General features: G+C 35.7%; 1 protein-coding gene across 1 annotated transcript in view; it reads right to left on the reverse strand.

Moving 5' to 3' along the window:
• The window catches only part of Edil3 (EGF like repeats and discoidin domains 3), a 440,770-nt gene that overhangs the window by 146,550 nt on the left and 270,068 nt on the right, over positions 1 to 24,152 (reverse strand). Inside the window, exon 6 of the mRNA XM_075976362.1 lies at positions 14,457 to 14,638. Within this exon, the coding sequence (XP_075832477.1) occupies positions 14,457 to 14,638 (182 nt within the window). The remainder of the gene's footprint in view (positions 1 to 14,456; positions 14,639 to 24,152) is intronic.

The following is a 24,152-nucleotide window of genomic DNA, read 5'->3' on the forward strand; positions in this document are numbered from 1 at the left end:
TATGTTTTCTAATGAGAGACAGAAAGGGTATGGATGCAAATGAGACGAGAGGTAGAGAAAAACTTGGAGAAGTATGGGGAGGGAAAACTATAATTAGAATCAATAGTATTTAAAAATCTATTTTCAGCAAGAGAAAAAAATCATTAGATGTGGTTAACTCATTAATAGCTTAAAACTATAATCTATAAACACTATTAAAATGCATGAGAAAAATAAAAAAAAATTGAAAAGAGATTTTGGTCTTGTCACATGTGGTCTAAAGAGGAAAAGACACAAAACAAATTGCAACATAAGGATGGGTGCTGACTGTGACTGAAAAAGCATGGGATAAAACCGGACTCTCTGAACATGGCGAACAATGAGAGCTGATGAGACGCCAAGGACAATGGCAAGGGGTTTTGATCCTACGTAATGTGCTGGCTTGGTGGGAGCCTAGCCAGTTTGGATGTTCACCTTCCTAGATATGGACGGAGGGGGGAGGACCTAGGACTTACCACAGGGCAGGGAACCCTGACAGCTCTTTGGACTGGAGAGGGAGAGGGAAAGGAGTGGGGGGAGGGGGAGAAGGGTGGGAGGAAGGGGAGAGGGGTGGGTGGAGGGGGAGAAGGGTGGGAGGAGGGGGAGGGAAATGGGAGGCTGGGAGGAGGTGGAAACTTGTTTTTTTTTCTCATTTTCTCAATAAAAAAAGATTTTTTTTAAAAAAAGGATGGGTGCTAGAAAATGAAAACTTCCTTGACTGCAAGGATAAAAATACCCATTTGTGTGAATTGCAGATAAAATACTGACACATCAAAAGGTCAAGGCACTTCACTGGGTTTGCTTGCTTCCATGAGATGACATGTCCCAGAGTAAATTATCTACACAATTGTTACTTGCCCTAAATGATGGGTTCCCTTCCCTAATGCCCACACAAGGAAGTATGAGGTCTCCCATTAAAATTTGAAATATTGTTTGTATTCAAACAATTTCTATGTCAGCATAGGATACTTCTACAGGTTTAAAAACTGTAAACAGTAGGTGCTCAATGAATAGTAGTTCACCTGCTGCAGATTAGAAACCAAGGGAAGCATTCTAAAACATATTAGATAATTAACTCTTTTATATTTTGTGTACAATTTTCCCGTTTAGGTTAAGTCACCTCCCAAGGGAAAGTTTATGATCCATAGGCAGTTACATTAAATTGTGGAGTTTTTGTTCCATGAGATTACTGTGGTTTGGTATAAGGCTTGAAAAATATCATTATGTAGAGATACTGGCTCAGGCTAGGCTCCTGTTAGGAAAACTAAACTAGAAAAATTCCCATTTAATTCTAAATTTAGTATTTTATCTATTAACCACAGTAATGAGAGCAATCAACTAAGAAGACCTAAGTTTAACAGAGTTGTTTAAATGTGAGAACTGAAAAAAATGGCCTATATGTTATGAACTTGCAGCAAAATGCTTCAAACTGTTGGAGCATTAAGTGCATAATAGAAGTACAAAAGCTATGAGCTTATTTGTGCATGAGGGTGAGTTAGATTATTTTTCCAAGAAGCAAAATCATAAGAAAATGAAGCAATCTATATTAAGTATAACGGTGTTAGGCTCAAACAGCTACAATTTTAATTAAATATATCAATTCCGGGAAAGCAGCAACAGCAACATTAAGAATAAACACATGGGGAAAATGTAGCCAATATATGATATAAAAATATGTTCTCAAAAACATTAATGGAAAATGGACTCACTTATTCATAAACTCAAAGTTCAGTTATTTTCTTCCTGTGAGCCATGCACAGTGGTTCTGCTGGGGAAGCTTGTTGTCTATAAAATGACTTGATGGGAATAGGAAAAACATGACACCTTATCCCAGGATCCCCACTTGCTCTGAATTTGTCTTGTTTGAATGGAAATTCCCAATCTTCCTTCCATTAGTTCTGGTCATAATACTTACGAGGGAATGGTGGCAGATACTGAGATGAGAAAGGCCAGTGCCTCTTTAAAGCAACAGCATCTGGCTGATTAATCTACGTCTACCCTCTGTACAGGGAGGGAAACCTACCTTTCCAACTGCACACTAGACACTCTCATCCAGAAAGTAAATAGATGGGCCACTTTCTCAAATATGCCTGCGCAAAGAGGTGTCTTCTTGCTGGTTACTGTGTTGTGTGTTCACAGTAAGATGGTGGGCAAGAGTTCATTCAAAATTCTAGTTTTGACAGAGTTAAGGAGACACTGAAAAACCTTAATGAATATTGAGAGTGAAGTTAGTTTTCCTGTCTCAGACTTTAACACTTTGGAGGCAGTTTACTTTTTTATATTTTATTTTCTTATTCTTTCCAAACTTAACCCCTAAATTCTTCAGTATAGTGGGACTTTTTCATGCTGCTTCTGGCTTCTCTCCATCTTCTGTTGGACTTAGCTTACTTGTTTCCCAAATTGTAACAGAAAGTTACATAAGGCCATCCTAAAATATGAGGAAATGCCAAAGTTATCTTCAATAATTAAAGTGCAAAATGATTTTTTTGTTATAGTCTGGCCTTGTAAAATATAGAACCTTCTTCTTTAAAGACGTGATGGCAGATTTAACAATAAAACATTTAAAGCCAGGTCTTGCGAGATGCAGATATTTTTACACTCCTTTTACTATTTAATTATGATTTAATTATTGAAAGCTTCCTGTTGCCGAGAAACATCTATTGAAAGTGGTTGAACATGAGTATACCAGTTTGTGTACCAATACGGGTCTTTCCAAGAGGGACAGAACATAGTCAGGCTGACCATAACGAATCACCAAGAGATCTGAAGTAGCTAGCCTGGATTTGTCAAGCCCCATTACAACTCATTGTTTTAAAATGCCTCACACCAGGGGCACTTTTTCTGTGCTGTGCCCTGCTTTCCACAATCTTGAGATATTTAATGAACTTGCTTCTAACAATGGAAGAGACGAGACAGCACTATAGTGAAGAAAGTATCTCTTGAGAGTGAGCTTCAATCAAATCATCAGTATCAAAATGAATGTGAGGTATCTGCTCTAAGAATTCTTTGTTGCCCTCTGACCTACCAACTTTAAAACTCTAAGAGAGAGCCCTGTTTACAAAGAGATCTTCATGTGGATTTTATGTAAAGTTTGAGAACCACTGTCTCAGACAAGCAGTGAACTACTGAATGATGAATAAACATAAGATTTTACCTTCAAGCTCTAGGAAATTTCAACACTTCCTCACACTCACTATGCACCATGTTCACCTCCTACCCACTCCCAACCAAGAGGAATTATCAAGAGCTGTTGAAAACCATACAGCACAGAGGGTCTTCTATTTTCAAAGCTGGTCTCCTGCTCCATCTGTCTGAGTTTGAATGATAATTTTGTATCATAAACCTTTAGCAAACCCAAATGACTGAGCAGTATCTGCACACCTAACTAAAAGGATATCAACACGAGTGGTTTGAAGGTGTCAGTCATCACACAGAGTAGCTAGAGTTATCAGGACTGTACAGCCATTTTCATGCCATGAGAAAGGTATCTGTTTCTAGGTCTGTTTTGTTAAGTCTATGTTCGGTTAGTTTTGAAAATTCAAACTCTCAGACAGAAAAGGGTTTTAAATTAATTGCTGCCATGAGAAAAACGGAGCTTTCAGAATGAGGCCAGGTGGCTTGGTACATGGTCATATTTTCAACACAAGGAGGTTTTCAGTGAGGCTCTGGGGCAGAACAAATTTGTTCAGAGTCTGCTGTGGAAATAAGGCATTCCTTCAGCCCTGTCCAAATAGTAATACCACCAGTTCCCAGAAGATAAACATGGAGAGACAGTCAAGCCGTTACTTCAGGCTCACACATTTCTCCTACTTCTCTGTATTTCTCACATGTAGGTACTTGAGGACAGGCTGCCAGGAAACTTTCTGTATTCTTGCAGAAGGCATTGAGGTGGCTGTTCAGCTTCTGCAGGAGGGACAGAAGTGGCACCTACTCATTAAGAGCAATCCCCACAGGGGATTCTGGTAAGCCGGCTCAACAGCCTTGGCTGAGAGGATTCTGCCTCCTAATATTGAGGAGTACAGTTAGCGGCATAGATTTGTAAGCAGCTATGGCAGATAATAGAGTTCCTCAGATCTGATTTGAGCTTGGAGTGCTGTCTCCTCCAGTTCCACATGCCAGAAACAGACCTATGCATATCAGAGGATGCCTAGCTGGCTGTGTGATGAGACACCAAGAAAGAACCAGGTTAGTGGCCACACACACAAAAAATCAAGGCAGATTCTATATCCAGAAATTCTGAATTCTGAATGTTTTTCTCATAAAAAGAGAGTTGCTCCTTCTCAGTATTCAGGTTTTCTTCATTTTAGTATGGTTTGAAATTATGAAGGTTGTATTAGGGCATTAAAATCTCATTCTTTGTAAATCCAAAAGTCAAATTAAAAAAATCTCCTCATGCCTAACATGTAAAACAAGTAAAATGAAAAATATTATTTATTTCTGTTTAGAGTGAAATAAAATTACATAATTTTTATCCTCTCCTCCCTTCAAATCCTCTAACATACTCCACCTTGCTTCATCTCAATTTCATGGCCCATATTTTCACATGGTATTACTACATACATATATGTCTAAGCATATTTACATATGTTTCTAAATATATTGGGCACAGTCTGCATAATGTTACTTGTTTCTAGGTTGGTCATTTGGTAAAATTTGGGATTCTTTCAGAAATGGATTTAGAAAGATTGTTAAGGACAAGAGTATTAGACAATTTGGTGTGACACTGTGTCTCCTAGGGATATCAGAAGCTACACCCATAAAGTCTCACCAACATGTAGTATTTTATACAAGGAAGACTTACTAAACCATCCCTTAAAGTTTGATGGATGCTAAACTTTACTGGAAAGCAAGTCACTAGGATTCTTTATGTACTGTAAACAGCAGCACAGAGGCGACTTTTATAACTTTGAGAGTAAAATTATAAATCTTGGATGTTAGGAAAACACTAGGATTTTTAATTCTGTCTCAGAACATGAATCTGATAGAGACAGGATACATTTATATTACAAGAGTATGTCTGGGTTTCTAGACTATATAGTAAAAGTTTATTAAAACCCTCAAAAATCTTAACAAAGCATTCCCTAAAAAAGTTCATTATTACATTTTAGTATGTGTGTATGTATGCATGTGTATGAGTGTATGTGTTTTTAGTGTGTGTGTATATATGTATGAATGTGCGTGTGCTTTTAGTGTTTGTGTTGTAGTGCATTTGTGTTCTTGTACTGTGCTTGTGTTCTTGTAGTGTGTGTGTGTGTCTGTGTGTCTCTGTGTGTGTGTGTAGTGTGCCTACACATGACAGAGACCGTTTATGGAAGTTAAGGACAGCTTGCTAGAGTTAGCTCTCTTCTTCTATCGTTTAGGTCCCAGGGTTCTGATTCAGGTCATCAGGATTGGCAGAAAGAACCCTTACTGGCTGAGCTATCTAGATGACCCTGAACATCAAGGCTTTAACAGTTCAGGAATGAAACATAAATGAGGCAAGAAAAAGGGTCATGGTGATGTTTGGTACACAGTGTTTAACTACCTGTCTTCTCCATAAGGGATTTACAGTAAATTATTTATGTATCCCTATTGTTGCATGTGAAAGTAGTTTGTGGCGATTGGGAAGGCAATGCTGGATATTGCATTTTTATGAACTTAGGGTCCTCTACCTGATGTGGGATTCCCTTCTGTATGCTATGAATGTTTTATTACCATTGGGTAATAAAGAAGCTGCTTTGAGCCTATGACAACACAGAATAGACTAAGGCATAAATTTCAAGCAGAGATAGAGGAGAAAAGAAGGCGGAGTCAGGGAGATGCCAAGTAGCTGTCTAAGGAGATAGATGCCCTGGGGGTTTACCGCTAAATCACAAGCCTCATGGTAAAATAGAAAGTAATAGGAATTTGTTTATTTAAAATATAAGAGTCAGTTAATAAGAAGCCTGAGCTAATAGGCTGAGCAATATTTTAGTTAATACAGTTTCTGTGTGATTATTTCAGGTCTGTGCAGCCAGGAAACAAACAGCAGCTTTTGTCACTTTTCTTACTCATTGTACAATAAATGCCAGCAATGGGATATCATATGTAGCTGTACAGACAGAATCCAGTTGTTTGTGTTTTGTCAGAATCCTTGAATGTTGTTGTTATGTTATGTTATTTCCATGGAAAATAGAACCTATCTTTTAGGTTTCATGTTCCCTATTCTTTCAGTATTAAGTCATATGAATCTATTAACAAATTTTAAAATATGATGTTATGGAAATGTATTGAAAATAAGCAAAAATCCTATCATCAGATGATTACAGTATATGAGAGAAACAGACCAAAAAGTGCTACTGTGGAAATGACCATGATGATTATACTGTTTTTGTGGAACTCTCAGTTTCACTGTTAAAACAGCTTCTAAAAACAAAAAGAAGGAAAGAAGGAAGGAAGGAAGGAAGGAAGGAAGGAAGGAAGGAAGGAAGGAAGGAAGGAAGGAAGGAGGGAAGGAGGGAGGGAGGGAGGAAGGGAGAAAGGGAAAAAAAGAAAGAAAGAAATAAGGAAGAAAGGAAGAACCTCCCCCCGTGCATAAAATTTGCAACCATGAATTGTGTAACATAAAGTCATCAACGAACTATCAGTAGTTTTTGAACTACAGAATTCAGGTGATTTTCTTTGGGATAGTGTCTTTTTTATTAATACAGAAGAGCCCAGGGTCACTTCAAAGCATTAACTGTTTCATTGCTAACACATAATCCCAAATTATCTGTTAATACTACAGTAAAATGTCCCGTAGCTAATTACAGAGCACTGAGTTACCCCAAAACACTGAAGCTAACAACACCCCCCCCGAAAACACCCTGCTAGGCTCCTGGCAACTTGCAAACTTGTCACCAGGCAGTGCAAATGTACTATCTTCCTTTCCTACTTTGTTTCACTCCTCGCTCCTCTCTCTTCCTCCGTCTCACAGTCATCACTCTCGGTGTTTCCAAGGACAGGTACCCAAGTCCATCCTCACCTCCAATATACTTATTGTTGTTTGTCTTTCAATTTACCTTTTCTCTAACTGAGGCAGAAAAAACAAAACAGTAATAACAACAGCCCATGCTTTCCAGGCAGATGAGGCAACTTTTACGGCACTGCTGTCTGAAGATGAACTCAGAAGATTTTATTTTTGCCAAACAACCAAAATGCTGAGCATTATGAAATTGAAATATAGGACATATCTTTTATTTACAGTAACATATAATGTGATTAAAAAAAGCATCATAGCCAAATCTTTTTAAAGTAAAATAGATTACTTTGAAACCAAAAAGATCTAATCTGCTTTAATCAGTGTTAAAACACTACTACCACCACAGAGACAAGTAGCAATTCAACTTTTAAATGAGTGTTTAAGTATTATACTATATTATCCCCCATCAGACATATCTTCATATAATAATTTAGTGATACAGTTACTAGGGTAATGAAAATTTCCTTGCATTCCACAATTGTACTTACGAAGTTTTAAGGTTTATTTTTTAAATGTACTACTAAAATAAGTTACATTGGATAAGTGATGGAGGAGGGTCATCTTTCTATCTGTTGTTTCATTGGTTAAATAAAGAAACTGCCTTGGCCCTTTAATAGGACATAAAATTAGGTAGGCGGAGTAAACAGAACAGAAGGCTGGGAGAAAGAAGCTGAGTCAAGGAGTCACCATGATTCTCCCACTGCAGACAGAAGCAGGTTAAGATCTTCTCTGGTAATCCACCTTGTGGCCTACACACATTATTAGAAATGGGCTAGTCCAGGTGTGAGAGTTAGCTGAGAAAAGGCTAGATATAATGGGCCAAGTGGTGTTTAAAAAAATACATTTTCCGTGTAATTATTTCCGGTAAAGCTAGCCGGGTGGAGGGACACAGCCCGCCGCTCATACTACAACAGATAAGTTATTGAACTCTACCAGCAAGTTCAAACAAACTATCCTGTTAGTTTTCTTCCTTTCTTTTCCATTTCCATATGTAAAACCTTCTCCCCTGATTTCCCACAAGGGTACTATAGATTGAATCCAGGACAAAAGGAAACACTCTACTGACTAGGATATTTCGTTTTTACACTGAGTATTCTAGGCTGGCCTAGAATGGAACCTGAATCTCCAAGCTGGCGGATTCAGAGAATCTCAAAAGTAAGCACCATTTTGCTCAGTTTTTGATACTAGTAAGACAAGTCAGAGCACCTGAGCATGTCCAGTGAGTGTCAGTTAGCAGTCTTCACAGGTGAAGAGCTACAGTGTTAGTCGTCTACACAGAACTAGCTAGAATAGCTAGCGCATGACCAGTGAGTGTCCAAAATCAGTCTGCCCGACAAATAGCTGAATAGGGATCCCAAATCATCTCAGAAAGAAAATGATGAGACATAGAACACTATTACATATTCCCATAAATATATTCAAAAATGGAAAATAGATCTTTAAAAATACTTACTGAGTAGTCAGTCTGGCTAATCATATTTAGTTAGCAAAACACTCAAAGGTTTAGTACAAACTTTTAGATCTTTAAATGAAGTATTTCAAGACATATGGACCTGTGCAACATTCCTATTTTTACTACATTATTCAGAAATATAAACTTATATCTTAGGGTGCTAAGATGTGAAATGTGATGTGGCTGCAGTTTAATAGGAACAAATCTAAGTGAAGAGTAAAAGGTCAGAAAAATTTGTTAAAATAAAATAAAAAATTGTTGAGCCACATTTACTGTACTTATCCTTTAAGACAGAACCAATTATGAACATTATTAATAATTGCTCAGCATGTAAATTGAAACTGTCAACTTTGATATTCATTTTATCAAGTTAAAGAAAAAAGTTAAGCTGTGTACTAAAATTTGTGTATTAAGTCATATACCTGAGAGACTAAGAGGCCAGTGCACTTATTATAAGTGCATTTAACCAAGTATTCAAAAGCTTGAAAGACTGAATAAAATAAATAAAAGAATCAAAAAAACAGGAGAATTTAATAATGTATTTTTCAACACAGAGAAATTAGTATCTAATACGAGTAAGCCTCTTACATATGAGTATTAGTTAATTGATAAAGGATTTTTCTTTTGAAAAATATCATACAATAATATACTCTTACAGAACACAATAAGAATATGTGCACCCCGAGCATAACCAAACCTTGAGTATTAAACAAGACTAAACAGGTTTCAGTTTTTGCTCCTTGTGTACATGTGATATTCCTCCACAAACATGTTAGATGTGCCCTTGCTCATTTCTCCTGAATCATTATGATCTTCGCATAAAAAGTAAATTGACCATCACATACTATCACCTTCATGGTCACCATTCCTCGTAGAAGTATGCTAAATCTTTAATTTTTCTAAGCGACCAGTTCATCTTTAATCTAAACTTTTCTCAACTAACCATTTTCTTATATCATTGAATTATTTCTTCTTTGGGACAAAGAATATATAAATATCTTATGAAGAATTTAAAAAGTTCATATTTTGTTCATGAATTTATGTTGGCATGCATTTGCAGAAATCAACTCATAAGTTACAGTTTGACTTTTTAAATATGTTCACTGTACATTTGTACAAAAAGTATCAGAGTGTAGAAATGCTACATCTATAACAAGTTGGCAGCAGATTAGTGCACATATACCTCGTTTTCATTTTGTATTGCCCAGTTGAAAAATATTTAAGTGACTTTTTTACCATTTCCTAACTATTGTAACTAAAGTGACAATGAACATGACTAAGCAAGTATTTGTCCAAAGGAGGAAATGTTCTATACCACAAATAAATTCTTAATAGCTATGAAGACAAAGGCAATGTATCTAATTTACATATAATTTCCTAAGAGCTCTAAACAAAGAAAGACACTAAAAGAGATTTTGGCTTAGTTTTGAAGAAGGAAAGTGTTTCTAATCAGCCATAAATCAATTTTATTGATATTAATGCCTATAGACAAATGTTTAAATATAATATACTTAATAAAGTAACATGACATGCTCCATGTTTCTCTCATTGAAATCATGGTGTAGCAACCTGCTATCCAATAAAAATCACTCAGAGGGCTCCATTGTTGAGTAATATTTGTATACTGGGAGATGTGTTACTTTGATTGGTTTAATAAAAATCTTAAGGGTCAATAGCTAGTCAAGAGAGAGAAAGAGTAGATAATCAAGGCATAAAGGAGACCTGGCAGGAACATCAGGAAGTCAAACATACAGAATGAAACAGAGGTAAATAATCACATGGCAGAACATAGATTAATAGAAGTGTATTAATTTGTTATAAGAACTAGTAGAACAATCCTAAGTCAAAGACCAACTTTTCATAGTGAATAATAAGTCTCTGTTTCATTGTGAGCTTGTGGCAGATGAAAAGCGTAGTACACTTGGCATTCCAATACTTTGCCACAACCACAGGGACAGAGAAGTCATGCCAGCTGGTGCCACTACTGTCACTGCCTGGGCCTCTCTGCCCATGGGGACTCCAGAAAGTGGGCTAAACAGCTATACAGAGCTGGGCTGTAAATGTGACTCCCCCTGGTACCTCTGACATGAGACTAGTCTCTCAATGAATCAAGTGGGGAGAACCAGCTTCCAGTGCCATAAGCTAGCCACATAACAAAGGGCCTAGCAGGTGAAGGCTTGGCTCACACTGTCAGAGAATACTGCAGGTACTTAGTAAAGTTAGGTCAAGAATGAGAAAACCTCTGAACAGGTAGGGTATGCTTTAAAATGTGCTTAAAGGTTAAAGAAAGAAAAGAAAATGGATATACACTGTCATTAAAATAGTTTAAAAGTAATAGTAAAGTCTTTAAAGAGAGAGTAAAGTAATACCCCCCCCCCCCAAAAAAAAAAAGCCACATATGGAAAATACACAAGGAGTCTGCATCTGATATTGGAGTTCCCTCTGTGTGCTGTCATTAATGAATAAAGAAACTGTCTTGGCCTGTTGATAGGCCAGAACTTAGGTAGGTGGGGAAGAAGGAACTGAATTCTGGGAGGAAGAAGATGGAATCAGAGAGATGCCTTGGAACCGCCAGAAACAGATACTGTGAATTTTACCCTGTAAGACACTGTCACATAGTGATATATAGATTAATAGAAATGGGTTAAAATAATATGAGTTAGCCAATAAGAAGCTAGAACTAATGGGCCAAGCAGTGTTTTAATTAATACAGTTCCTGTGTGATTATTTTGGGGCTAAGCTAGCCGGGCAGCTGGGATGAATAAGCAGCTCCCCTCCATGTAACATGAATCCTCGTCTATGATGCTTTGATGACTTTGACCTTTTTAAATGATAATGAACAAAAAAGTGCCAGCTATTGAGAGATACTGGATTGTAGAAAAGTCTACTGAATTAAACCAGTTTATATATTTTAAGGATGTTTTAATTTTAAGTTTAAAATGGATGTCAGAAAATATGTTGCATTGGGGGGAAGTTATGCCTTATTTTTTCAAAAATAGGAAACAAAAGCTATGAATTTCTTCAAAATTAATAAAGATGAGATTTGATAGGGAGAGACCTCCCGAAGATCCTGGCTGCAGACTTGAAGGAGGAAGCCAGGAAAGACTACAAGACAGGTGACATGTATGCTGATCCCTCTGCATGGGAACAGTTCTGAGATTGGATGAGACAGGCTAAAGTTTGATGGCTACAGAATCCTAATGACTTATTACATGCCATCCTTTCATATGCCATGGAGAGAGTTTGATCATAAAGTCCAAACAGACTTATAAAGTTAGCAGGTGACTTTTACCTGCTTAAATATAAGAGTTCTCAGGAAAAAAAAAAAAAGACCAGACACCAGTGACAATAACTCTGGCTGGACAGGAAAGGAACCAGCATAGGATCAAACTAGGCCCTCGGGTGACAAGGTGTGGGTGACAGTTGATGGGACACACTGCAGGGCCTCTAGCAGTAGGATTAGGATTTATCCCTACTGCTTGTACTGGCCCTTTGGAACTCATTCTCTTTGGAGGAATGACTTGCTCATCCTAGATATAGTAGGGAGGACCTTGATCCTTCCTGTAAGTAATGTGCCTTACCCTCTCTGAGGAGTGGATGGGGGTGGGGTGGAGGCGAAAGTTGAGAGAACAGGAGGAGGGGAAGAGTGGGAACTGGGATTGGTATGTAAAACAAAGAAAGATATTTTAAAAATAAAAGAAATAAAAAAAAACAAAAAAAATAGAATGTCTATCACACTCTTCCCCTCAAAACTCAGAGATTTATGCAAAATAGCAGGCAAAAAGAATGTAGGAGCTAGAGGTGGTGGAAAACTCCAAACAAAGATCATTTTTCAAATACAAAATGGTTGATACATGTATGAACTCACAGAGACTATAGCCATCACCCTTTACTAAGAAGATGTTTTCAATTAATAGCTGCTGGGAGAGAAAATATCTTATTTCCTTATCAGTCTTCACCAGCACAGTAACACTGAGGATATAAACCACACTCCAGGGTAGGCCTTATGCTCAGGAGTAATTGACCAATACAAAATAGGACTCCATGGTTTTTGTGTGCTTTTTTTTGGTTGTTGTTATTTTCACTTGGTGTTCTTTTACTGTTATGTTTTATTTTGTTTAGAAAGAGAAAAATAACGTGAAATTCTGTGGGTAGGGAAGGGGAGTATATGAGAGAGAAAAATATGACCAAAATATTCAAATATTTGTAGAGAGAGTATTTATCTCTATTTTCAATTTTTTTTTTACAAATAACGATATGACACTTTTTTTGGATAAAAGGGAGCTAGTTAGAAGCAAGCCTAAGTATAGGCTGAGATTTCATAATTACTAAGGTGTCTCTGTGTCATTATTTGAGTGCTGGCTGATGAGACAGAGGAAGACTCATTGTACTTTATGGCAACAGAATGAGGTACAAATTTTCTAATGACCCTAGGTCATTTTCAATCTCTCCCACCAGATTTAAACACATTCTTCCAGTAACTCTCCTTGTCCTCATTTTCTAATTGATGTTTGCTAGATTCTCATGTGGCATCTTTTATTATGCTGTTTTCCAAGAATCTAGATCAGTGGAAGCTATCTTCCAAAATTGCCTTATATCAAAATTTCCTGACCCATGTAGCTTCAACAAGAGTACTTTGACATTTGGTATGTGCTATTAATGATATGAGACACAGTGATTATATTAAGGTACCACATGAACAGAGGTATAATATTTCACATAAGTCAGTTTTGATCATCTTTCCTGTCTTCCTAATATATATAATTTTTGTTTTTGCTTAAATGCCCAGGAAGCCTAAATGGATAGAATTTGAGATGTCAGCTTTACTATGCTATTTCTTCTCCAGCCAAGCTCTTAATATCAATACATTATTGCTTCCTCCTGTTGTAAACTTAGCTGGTTGATGAGAATGAAATCCACTGTGAATCTCAGGGAATCCTGCTGAAGAAAGGTAGGAAGAACTGTAGGAGCCAGAGGGGTCAAGGACACCACAGAAAATACACATCATCAACTAACCTGTGCTCATAGGAGCTCACAGAAAATGAAACTACCAAGGAACCTACATGGAACCAGCCTGGGCCCTCTGCAAATAAGGTACAGTTGTGTAGCTTGGTCTTCCGGTGGGACTCATAACAGTGGGAACAGGGGTGGGCTCTGACTCTTCTGTTGGCTTTTGGGATCCCTTTCTCATACTGAGTTGCCTTTTCTGACCTTAATATGTGGGAGAGGAGTTGGAGTCATACTGCAACTTGATATACCATTAGTTTTTGATAACCATGAGAGGCCTACCCTGTTCTGAATAGAAACAGAGAGGTAGTAAATGTGTGTTGGGGGACTGTAAGGAGAGGAAAACTGCTTTCCAGGTGGAGAAAAATAAAAAGAGATCCCTAAAAAAAATTACAAATGCCCTTGAAGAGTTATATGTTTTATAATTAATTCTACAATATTATATCTACCTATAAAGTAATTACCTACTTTGAATATTTCTATAATGTGAAGATTGTAACATATTCATATTGTTACACTCTTTATACTATGAAGCTTTCCAAACCTTTTCAGAACTGATCCATAGCAATGCCCCTCAGAATGTTTAAAAAATTCTTTATTTATACAGTGGGATATTAGCATGACCCATTGTACATTTTACATTTGTACATGGGAAATTATTTCTCAAAAAATACATAGATGAAATTGTTTCTTTATAGTTTCATAATTTGTTATTAAATGTTAACATTGTATGAACAAACATATGCAAATGATGATAGATATCTGTTTTCAGTACAACTTACAGCAGGGCACTCATGTCTAAGAATGCTCCCATTTTAGTATGGTTTTCACATATTCAGAGCATGCGTATCTTTCCCACATTTTCAAATTGTTCACAGTTTCATCATAAACCAAATTACACTTTGAGCATGGGAAAGAATCACACCAAAATCTTCCTAATCTACTCCCATAAATGATTCTGATCATTTGGAGGACAGCTCTGTCCCATCCCTCTCTTACCTGAATCCATGGCCATCGGTCATTTTCAGCAGCTGTCCAGGCATTTATGAGTCCCTTCTTATTAAGCCGAGCATAGTAGGGATACCACTTCTGGAGTCCAAAAAGTGCTCGGTGGGTGGACGAAGCTGTGATCTGCTGATTGGATATAATCCCTCCTTCGATTCCCAACGGCCCAGAGCATTCTGAAAAGAAATCATGATAAATATGCATGTGTATCAGAAATCGTAAGGATGACACACGCTGTGGCATAGCATTTAATTAATTAATTTATTTATTTATTTTATTTAATTTATACCATATACCGTTTTAGCCCTACCCACTGGCAGATCTGTTACTGATTATTACGTTTGCAAATAGTGACTGCTCCTTGTATTTGAAAGTGGCTTCGCAGAATGCAGATTCTTTATTGTGATTTAGATATGTGAAGATGTATCATCTTAAATTGAGAGCTATATCAGAAAAGCTACTTATTTTAAAAGGCCTATGTTCTAACCTATCTCACATTCCATTTTGTCAAAGCTTAGTAATACTCAAGAGTCTTTAGTCCTTAAATATTAGTTGGTGATTTTTTTCTTGACAAGAGTATATATGAATTTTGAATCAAAATTATTGTGATGCTAATGATTTTTACTTTTATGAACTTTCAAACTTCAATTTTTTATATTAAATCAGTAATACATTCATAAAATCTCAATATATGATTTGTTGAAATTTATATAATAGTTACCTATGTCATCTGAATTACAGAAACAATATATTCCAATACTTCTACTAAAAGAACACATAGCTATGAACCAACATGCTTGACATTTTCCTACTTATAGTATGTGAAAAACTTAAATTGTTATTTAAAAGAATTTATTGAAAATGTACAATTCTGCATGTTTAGTTTGTGCATTTAAAATGTAAATATCTAGCAATTTTATACAAATGTGCAACCTGGAACCTTAAACATTCTTAATAAAAAAATAAATTGCTAAGGTTAAAGTATGCATTAAAACCATATGTTCTTATATACTAAATATATTTATTTCTTAAAATTAGCAGTGAAGTTAAAGTCATATAGTTATGTTTCAAACATACATTATGTAGTTCAAAACACTTCATTTATTTTAAATTTAGTGTTAAAGGTTTTATACTAGTAAAATAATACAGTTAAATTAGTATTCGAATTTAAAATTTTATTAACATTTCATATGTTGAATTTTTTAGTGCAGATTTGGGTAATCAATAATAATTCTATTATGATATCTATTATAATGTGCTGTTTGAATTCCTGAGCCTGTGAATAGAGAACATTGCCCTTATTTATAGTGTCAATTCCTATTAATTATCTTGATTGGTGATTACTATCAAGATTACTTTAGGTTTTAATCAATTTAGTTACTTTATTAATTAAGTTTAATTAAATTTAATAATTTTGTTTCTTATTGGTCACTGTTTTCATTGACATCAACATCAACATGCTTTTCTTTTCTAATACATGCTCAGTGGATTAAACAGCTCATTGAAAATTACCAACACTTGAGTGGCTTTAAAACTTTAAAGATGGAAATATAAAATATAGATATGCAATTATTTCATCAGATTACTTTAGGAAAGATGAGGTCTACATAGGAAAATCTCTTCTTTGCAATTCTCTTGAAATGTTATATCTAGACAATGTTCTCTTTCTCAGCTTGGGTTTGACTTACTTTTACTTTCTTAAAGAACTTTACATCTCATTTTGAAGTCATTCAAATTAAAAATTACAGTTCTAGGAACTGCATAATAAACAAATTCTCATATTTTTAAACACTTAACATGAAAACATAGAATGCTGATTCTTCGGACTCTTGCTTTCTTTCACATTTTAAACTTAAAAAGCTGTGCAAACTTCATAAGAAGCTATGAAACTTTCATGATTACTCTTGGTTAAAGTATAAAAACTGCAGAAGCCTTTTTGATGAATATCACCATTTTTGGCTGTATTTCTTTGTGTAAGGTTGAGAACTCATGGGGTGGAGATTGTAACTATGTTTTCAAGAATTTGAACTTACATTTGTCTGTGTAGCTTTAATTAATAAAAAGAGAGGCTATGCACTTAGAAGAGAACAAGGAGGAGTATATGGAAAGTTTGGATGGAGGAAAGGAAATGAGAAATGATGTAATTATATTACCTCTCAATAAATAAAAAAGACTATCACCATTAAAATAGTTTTAGGGACCTGTGTCTGCTGTTTGTGTAATGTTTGAATACAATGATTCTGGAAGCAGAGAGACTGTTGACTGCAGACTGTTTAGTTTAGACCACTAAATAGATTGACAGTCCTGCAGAGCCTAGCTTAATCAATTAGATTGCATGGCAGTTTTAGGAAGAATGGAATCTCATTTAGAGATGTATATCTAAATATCTTATGTTATGGAAGATATTGTTTCCAGCACTTTGAGAAGGGACTACATTTTCAACTACACTGTTCAGTAGATCCTTGTAGTTGTTACCCTTAAACTATCCATCTCCCTTATTAAGGAACACATCAGCAAATATTGGCTATGAGCTTTTGCATTGTCATAAGCTGAATACAGATGGATGATTTTCACTTTGTTGCCTATCTTTTTTTTTTGGCTCATTTTGCAGCCAACTGTATGATGGAGTTCAACTACTGTAAGGTTTTAGCCCACAAGCTGTGAGGGCCTTTTAGATGTGTGCCAAGAATCAAAGAAATTCTCCTCGTTGTATGAAACTCTCATCTAAACTTCATAAAACACAGATTTGAAGCTCCATGAACTCTGTGCTAGCAATTAGTCAGTACAGTCTCTACTAGGAACTGGCATAGGTAGTGGAATTACTTCTCCGTATTTTGGATGCTCAAAGATTGCAAATTGAAGGCAAATTTCTGTTTAAATAGTATCAAGTATTCAATAGTATCTTCTATCACAATAGTTAAGTAATATCATGGAAACTAGGGTCATCCTGAAATTCGCCTGTGAAATTTTATGTGTATCTAAGCTTCAGTATCTCCTTGATTGCATAGACAAAAGAGTGAAAGAAGAGAGGTTATGGTAGCAAGAAACTCTTCTGGGGTGGAGAACACAGAATACACAACGGTTGTGCTGGTGTACCATGAAGAAAGCTGGAGGTCTTATTCCCGTACCACATAAGCCCCATGTGATGATGCGTTCATGTGAACCAATATAGGGAGACAGAGAAATAAGGATAAAAGTCAAGGTTTTTGTCAAGCTGCAAGTAAATTCCAGGTCATCCTGACCTGTATACGATCCTGTCTCATACAACCAAACAAAACATGAAAAATATTTCTTTTTTTTCACTAGAGATGTCCTGCCATAGGCAGATGAAGGTAAAGGTTGATGAGGCACTGAGCATTGGGAAGCATGGGGTCTCTAGGTGATGCTGCAGAGTCCACGGTGATTTACACTTTTTTTATTAGCTGAGTGATTCAGTCTATCTATCTATCTATCTATCTATCTATCTATCTATCTATCTATCTATCTATCTATCTATCATCTATCTATCTATCAATCATCTATCTATCATCTATCTATCTATCTATCTATCTATCTATCTATCTATCTATCTATCTATCTATCTATCTATCTATCATCTATCTATATCATGTGCTATAAGACTCCCAACCTATGCCAAGTTCTCATTAATTACACAGGGTCATTTATTTAACAATAAATTGAAAAAAAGTGCTCACATATTATATTTATAGAGGATGTGTGTCTATTAAGTACTTCAAATGATGAACTTTATTTTTATGTTGTCCAGTTTATAGGCATTGCTTTTACCAGTGCTCAAGTCCATCTTGCTGGTTTTCTTCAAACAATCTTTTATAACATTTGCATGTCTACTGTTTCAATTACATATATCAGATAAGTACAGCACTGTAAACTCAATTGTGAGGGATTGATCAATGAAGCCTGAATGCAAGAGACAACATCTTATCTTCTACATGCTAATTGTCTATGACTATGTTTTCTTTAGTTTTTAAGCTTATATTTTATTTTATGTGTATAGTGTTTTGCCTTTGTGTATGTCTGTGTATCATGTAAACCTGGTGCCTACAGAAGTCAGAAGAGGACATCAAATCACCTGAAAAAAGGAGTTAGATAATTTTGAGCTACCATATAGGTACTGGGAATACAAGTTGAGTTCTTTTTAAGAAAAGCCTATGCCATTAATTAGTTAATTAATTAATTTTTTTGGACAGGGTTTCTCCTCAGGGTTTCTCTGTGTAGCCCTGGCTGTCCTGCAATTTGTTCTGTAGACCAAGCTGGTCACAAACTCACAGAAATTCACCTGCCTCTGTCTCCAGTTAGAGCTGGGATTAAGGGCTTGTACCACCACTGCTTAGTTCAGCCCGTGTTCTTAATTTCTGAACCGTCTCTCTAACCCCTATGCTATTTTATAGGGGTTGTGATGATACACAATTTATCAGTTGTGAGGGCACTAAATGTAAGGTGTGATTATTATTTTTTTATTGTAAATAAAGAACATGGCTCTGTGAAGTCACTTGAAATTTCCTTTAACTGGATCCCAGTTGAAGTGACTCAGATTCAGGCCTTTTAGCCATTTTATTTTAAGCAGCACTAGATCTATTTCACGTCTAAAACTTTAGATGCACAATCCCTTCAACACTGCAAGCACTCAATAAATAAATGCTGAGCATAGCTACCGAAGCATTGTTTGGTAAATAGCAAACCAATGAATAAATTCTAACTATATGTTTATCTCACCTGGACACATTGTCACAAGAGCATCTTCTCTCAATAATCATGAGAATCACAAACAAATGATGTCATCGTCATGAAAAGTTCAGAATCTAATTTTGTTCAGCCTGTGCTATATTCTTACTCACTGCCCTATTAAATACAACAGTTTAATAATATAGAAAGATGTTATAGTGCAAATGTAAATGTCTATAGAACTAAGATTAAGTGACCTTAAGCAATTCATAGTAGGATGCTTAAAATAAATATATTATGGGGGTGCATTGCCATCACTATTAGTAAATGAAAGAAGAAATGTGCACTGATAATTGATTAGTCCATGTAATGAGAATTATGTGTTTGAAAATCATATCTCCCTAAATACTCACACTTGATTTTTAGTGTAATACATTAAAGAAGAAAAAAGATACCACACTATTTCATTACTGAGGACAAGGAAATGCATGTTAACACTATAAAAATGGATGTGAGATGTGGAGTGTCTCTTCAAAGATTGAGAATATTTCTTCTGCTGCTGCGTTATTTGCGGAACTCTCTTTCCCTGAGTAGAGTATACAGGGAATATGAAGAATATTTCTAGGGCCTTCGAAATACGAAGGTGCTCACAAACTGAGATGTATTGGAATAGTGAGTGGAAGAGAATGACAGCAAGGTACAGAAAAGAATGAGTTTCAGAAGTATCCGAGACTCCTGTGCGCTAGTCTTCCCCAGGACTCTAAAGTGTTCACTGGAGGCTGCCCTTGGCCCAAACACTGCTTATTTAATATGGATAGCTAGAATGGTTGGTTTTAATGTCAACTTCCCACATATTAGTGTCATCTGAGCAGAGAGCCCCACTTGAGGAACTGTTCTGATTGCCATAATTGATGCACAAAGATCCCATCCAAATGTAGTTAGCACCTTCTGGTGGCAGCCAGATTATAAAGGGAGCTGGAAAGAGGATTATTATTCACCTCTTGCTCACTTGGCCTTTCATCTGGCTGCCGAGTTGATTTACCTTGATGCCTCTGATGCTGATATAGATTCCTTCTCTAATATATATCAAGAATTTCAGGTTTCTATTGACAACAAGGAACTGGCAGTTCTCCAGGAGCCTCCATGTTTGCAACACAAGATTGGGACAACTAAGGCACCCAGTCTCATAAATTGAGGTGTATTCTCAGCCTCTCAAGTATAAGGCAATTGTTACTATTTTGAATGAGCTGATTTACAAATTACACACACTGTACATAAATACACACAATCACACACACATTCCATTCATTCCATCAGTTTAGTTCCTTTAGAGAAACCTGAAAAAAATTATCACAGACAAATTCAAGTTTGACTCATTAACTGAACTCGTGTTATGTGCTTATCTATCTAAAATGCATCTACCCTCCATTAATTTGAACAGTTTTTAATCATACATATACATTTAAAGTCTGCTACAAGCTAGGCACTTTCCTATGTAGTGTTCATACGAGGGAATGAAAAAACCACAAAATAACTTTGTTCTCAAAGAATTAATATTTTTTCTGCAGGCATGAACTATAAACAAATAAATAACTAGGAAAGAGCATAGCCTGGAAGTCCTATGAAGAAAAAAATAAGAGCTGTGAATCCCATTGACAGTGAGTTATATGATCAGAGGTGGACTTTCTGAAAGGTAATTCTAAATGCAATTGACGGAGAGAGAAGGAAGTGCAAGCCATTAAGGTGTCTTTACAATCACATCAGCCAGGTGTAGCAGGGCACGCCTTTAATCCTAGCAGCAGGGAGGCAAAGACAAGTGGATCTCTGTGAATTTGAGTCCAGCCTGTCTACATAGTGAGTTCCAGGACAACCAGAGCTACACAGTGAGACCCTGCCTCAAAAAATGGAAAATAAAAAAAAATAAGTTACTGTTTTAGTTAAACAAAAACTGCAAAGTAAATAAACATTAAACACTCATTTTGACTTTAGAGATTTTGCAGTACATAACTGTAACATAAAGTACTTTATTTTAGGAAAAGAAAACCAAAGTAACAATTAAATATAAATTAATTAATGATAATTTATAAGAGTGTAAAGCACCTCATTGAGTTTTTGGCAAATTCTCTACTGCTAATTGCCCTGCTCTGCAATTCTAGCTGAGAGCATGAAGGGGACCTCATTTTAAGAATGTGTACACTGATCAGGCTTTTGCATAAAGCATGTGACCAGTTTCTCTTCAGGTGTCAGGGCGGCTTGGGTTTGAACTCCTACAGCACACTTACCAATGATGCTACCTTGGGGAATTTACTTAACCTTTGAAAGTTCTGGAAAGCACTTTAGAAGTCCTAGGTCCAGGACACATCTAATAACAATTGATTCAGAATGGCATGGTGTAGGAGTCTGGTGTCTTTATTTTTAAAACATCTATAGAATATCAATACACCTCAAAGTATGCGCATAAGGGATCAATCACCTATGTATCAGAGAGGATATCACTCGTTTACAAACTTGTTCGGAAGGACAGGAGCAAGTACTGAACTAGAACCTACTAAGCCTATTGCAGTCAGCATGCCTTCATAATATTGCAGTGTTGTTTTACTGCAGTTAAAGAGATCTGATATAAAATGCATGGATGGATGAAACGGACTTTACTGTAAATAACTAGAGACTTATGGTTTAAACATATGCCACAAATTCAGACAGATTTGACTCCATCCATCTCTTCTAAGAGAAGTAAAAATGTAGAACAAAACCGACTAATATTCCCATGAAAATGTTCACTAATAAAAATTATAAATACACACATATGCACATCCATTAATCATACAGTTATGGAAAGTGGTTCAGAGCATCATGTCACTTGTCATCTCCTTAATACCATATCCATCATCAGATATTTTTGTCACTAAAGCATTCAACTTGTCAGATAAAGCTCTTTGCCTGGGGGAAATATAAACCATGCCTTCTGTAATGAATGAAAATGAAATGAATCCCTGCAGTATATTGCCAGCCTCGCTGGAAATAAAAATAACTAATTAAATAACCTCCTTTTAAAATAGGTCTGTGTCTGGCAGGCGCTTTTCTTCTTAGTGGTAGAAAATAGGGGTCTCTTATAGAAGAGCCTCGTATTAACACTGTGGCAAATCAGATTACAGCTTGAAAAGGCATATATATATGATGGGTATTTTCCAACCAATTTAATATCTGAACAATGCTACAGTTACAGTGAATGAAGATGCTGTTTTAGCTGTTGGCAGTTTTGCTGATGTAGTCAAAGGCATATCAGAAAGTAAAGTATCTGGCCTTCCTATTGAACTGAACCCCTGCTTCCCTCCTTGGCAACACCCTTTCTGCCCCAGCGTGGCACATGTATTAGCAAACAATATGAATGTTGCTTTTATTTATTATTCCGATTTCCAAGGTCACATACAGGATATATTGAAATAACATCATAAAATTGGTATATTTAAATGTGACCTTGACTGGAAGGCAGAGACTTCTTTTCAGAGAAGTATCTGTCAATAGAAAACAACAATAACAACAACACAAAGCAGTTAACCACCTAAAACTAAAATAATATTTTTTATTACTTCAGTTTTTGAGATTGCAATATATTTACATTACTTAACCCTTCTCTTTTCTCCTTCTAACTCCTCTTGCTTTCTTTCTAAAATGTCCATTTCCTTAATTAATTGCTGTTGCTTGCATATATGTGTGTGAACATATTTCCATTCTTAAATACAACGCAATCAGTTTGTGGAATGTTACTTGTATGTGTATGGTGTATGTTTGTGTGTGTGCGCATATGTGTGTAGTGTGTGTACACATGTACACCTAAATACAACCTACTCAGTTTGTACAATATCACTTGTCTGTATTTATGTGTGTATGCCTATATTCCTAAATATAACCTACTCAGTCTATAAAATGTCACTTGTACATATATATATATATGTGTGTGTGTGTGTGTGTGTGTGTGTGTATACAAATACATTTTCTCTTCAGTCTGTATAATCACACTTGTATGTACGTACATAGGTGTGTGTGCATGTGTATCAACATATATAATCACTCAAACAGTATAATGTCACTTGAATGTGTGTGTGCATTTACATAACACTCACATAAAAGTTGTTCAGTCTATATAATATTATCACTTTTATGTATGTTTTCAGGAAAATTTCCTTACATGTGGTCTTTTTGTTGCAAAGAAATGGCTTTGGGTTTATTCTCTTAAGGTTTCATTGTACTATTGCAAAGATATAAAGAACCAGTTGTGTTAAATATTATATGAAACAGTACAAAAATATTATTAAATAACCATATTTTCCAAAGTCTGTAATTTTATTAGAAAGATTGCCACTGATTATCAAGATTGTACTCAGCATGTGCAAGAGACAGCAGAGAAAATGTCAGCAGTAAATTAAGTGTTTTAGTCTGCTTCATATATTACAAACCATAATATATACTCTAGCATCTACAACTTGTATAAGTAAAGTTTATTCCACAAACAAAGTTATGCATCTATTACACTGTGTGTTTTGTGCTAATCAACCCTTAAACATCTGGATATAACCCTACTAGCTTTACTCTTTTCTCATGGTCTATTTACAGATTTGCCAAAGAGTTTAAATTAAGTGATTTGTAACTTCCACATGTACAGTGTTTTAAGAACAAAAAAAATTTGAAATCAAGGCACACATAATTGTTATTAATTACAGTAATCATTTGCTGCTATGGATAACTTCATCACAGCTCAAGACCTCATGGCTGTGCATCTGTCAACTCTTTCGCACATGGCTCACTTTCATTAATAAAAATTTTTGTATGCAAAGGAAATTGTCTGAAAATCTCACTACTTTAGACTCCAAAAGTCAATAATTTTTCATGAATGCTAAACATTCAGAAGGTGAGAGTCAACTTATTAGATGTTTACTATTTACTTTTCAACAATTTACTAGATATTTCAGAATAAATTTTACCCAGAAAACTGTATCTGAAATAGTT

The sequence above is a fragment of the Microtus pennsylvanicus genome, chromosome 6 (assembly GCF_037038515.1).
Source record: "Microtus pennsylvanicus isolate mMicPen1 chromosome 6, mMicPen1.hap1, whole genome shotgun sequence".
NCBI lineage: Eukaryota > Metazoa > Chordata > Mammalia > Rodentia > Cricetidae > Microtus > Microtus pennsylvanicus.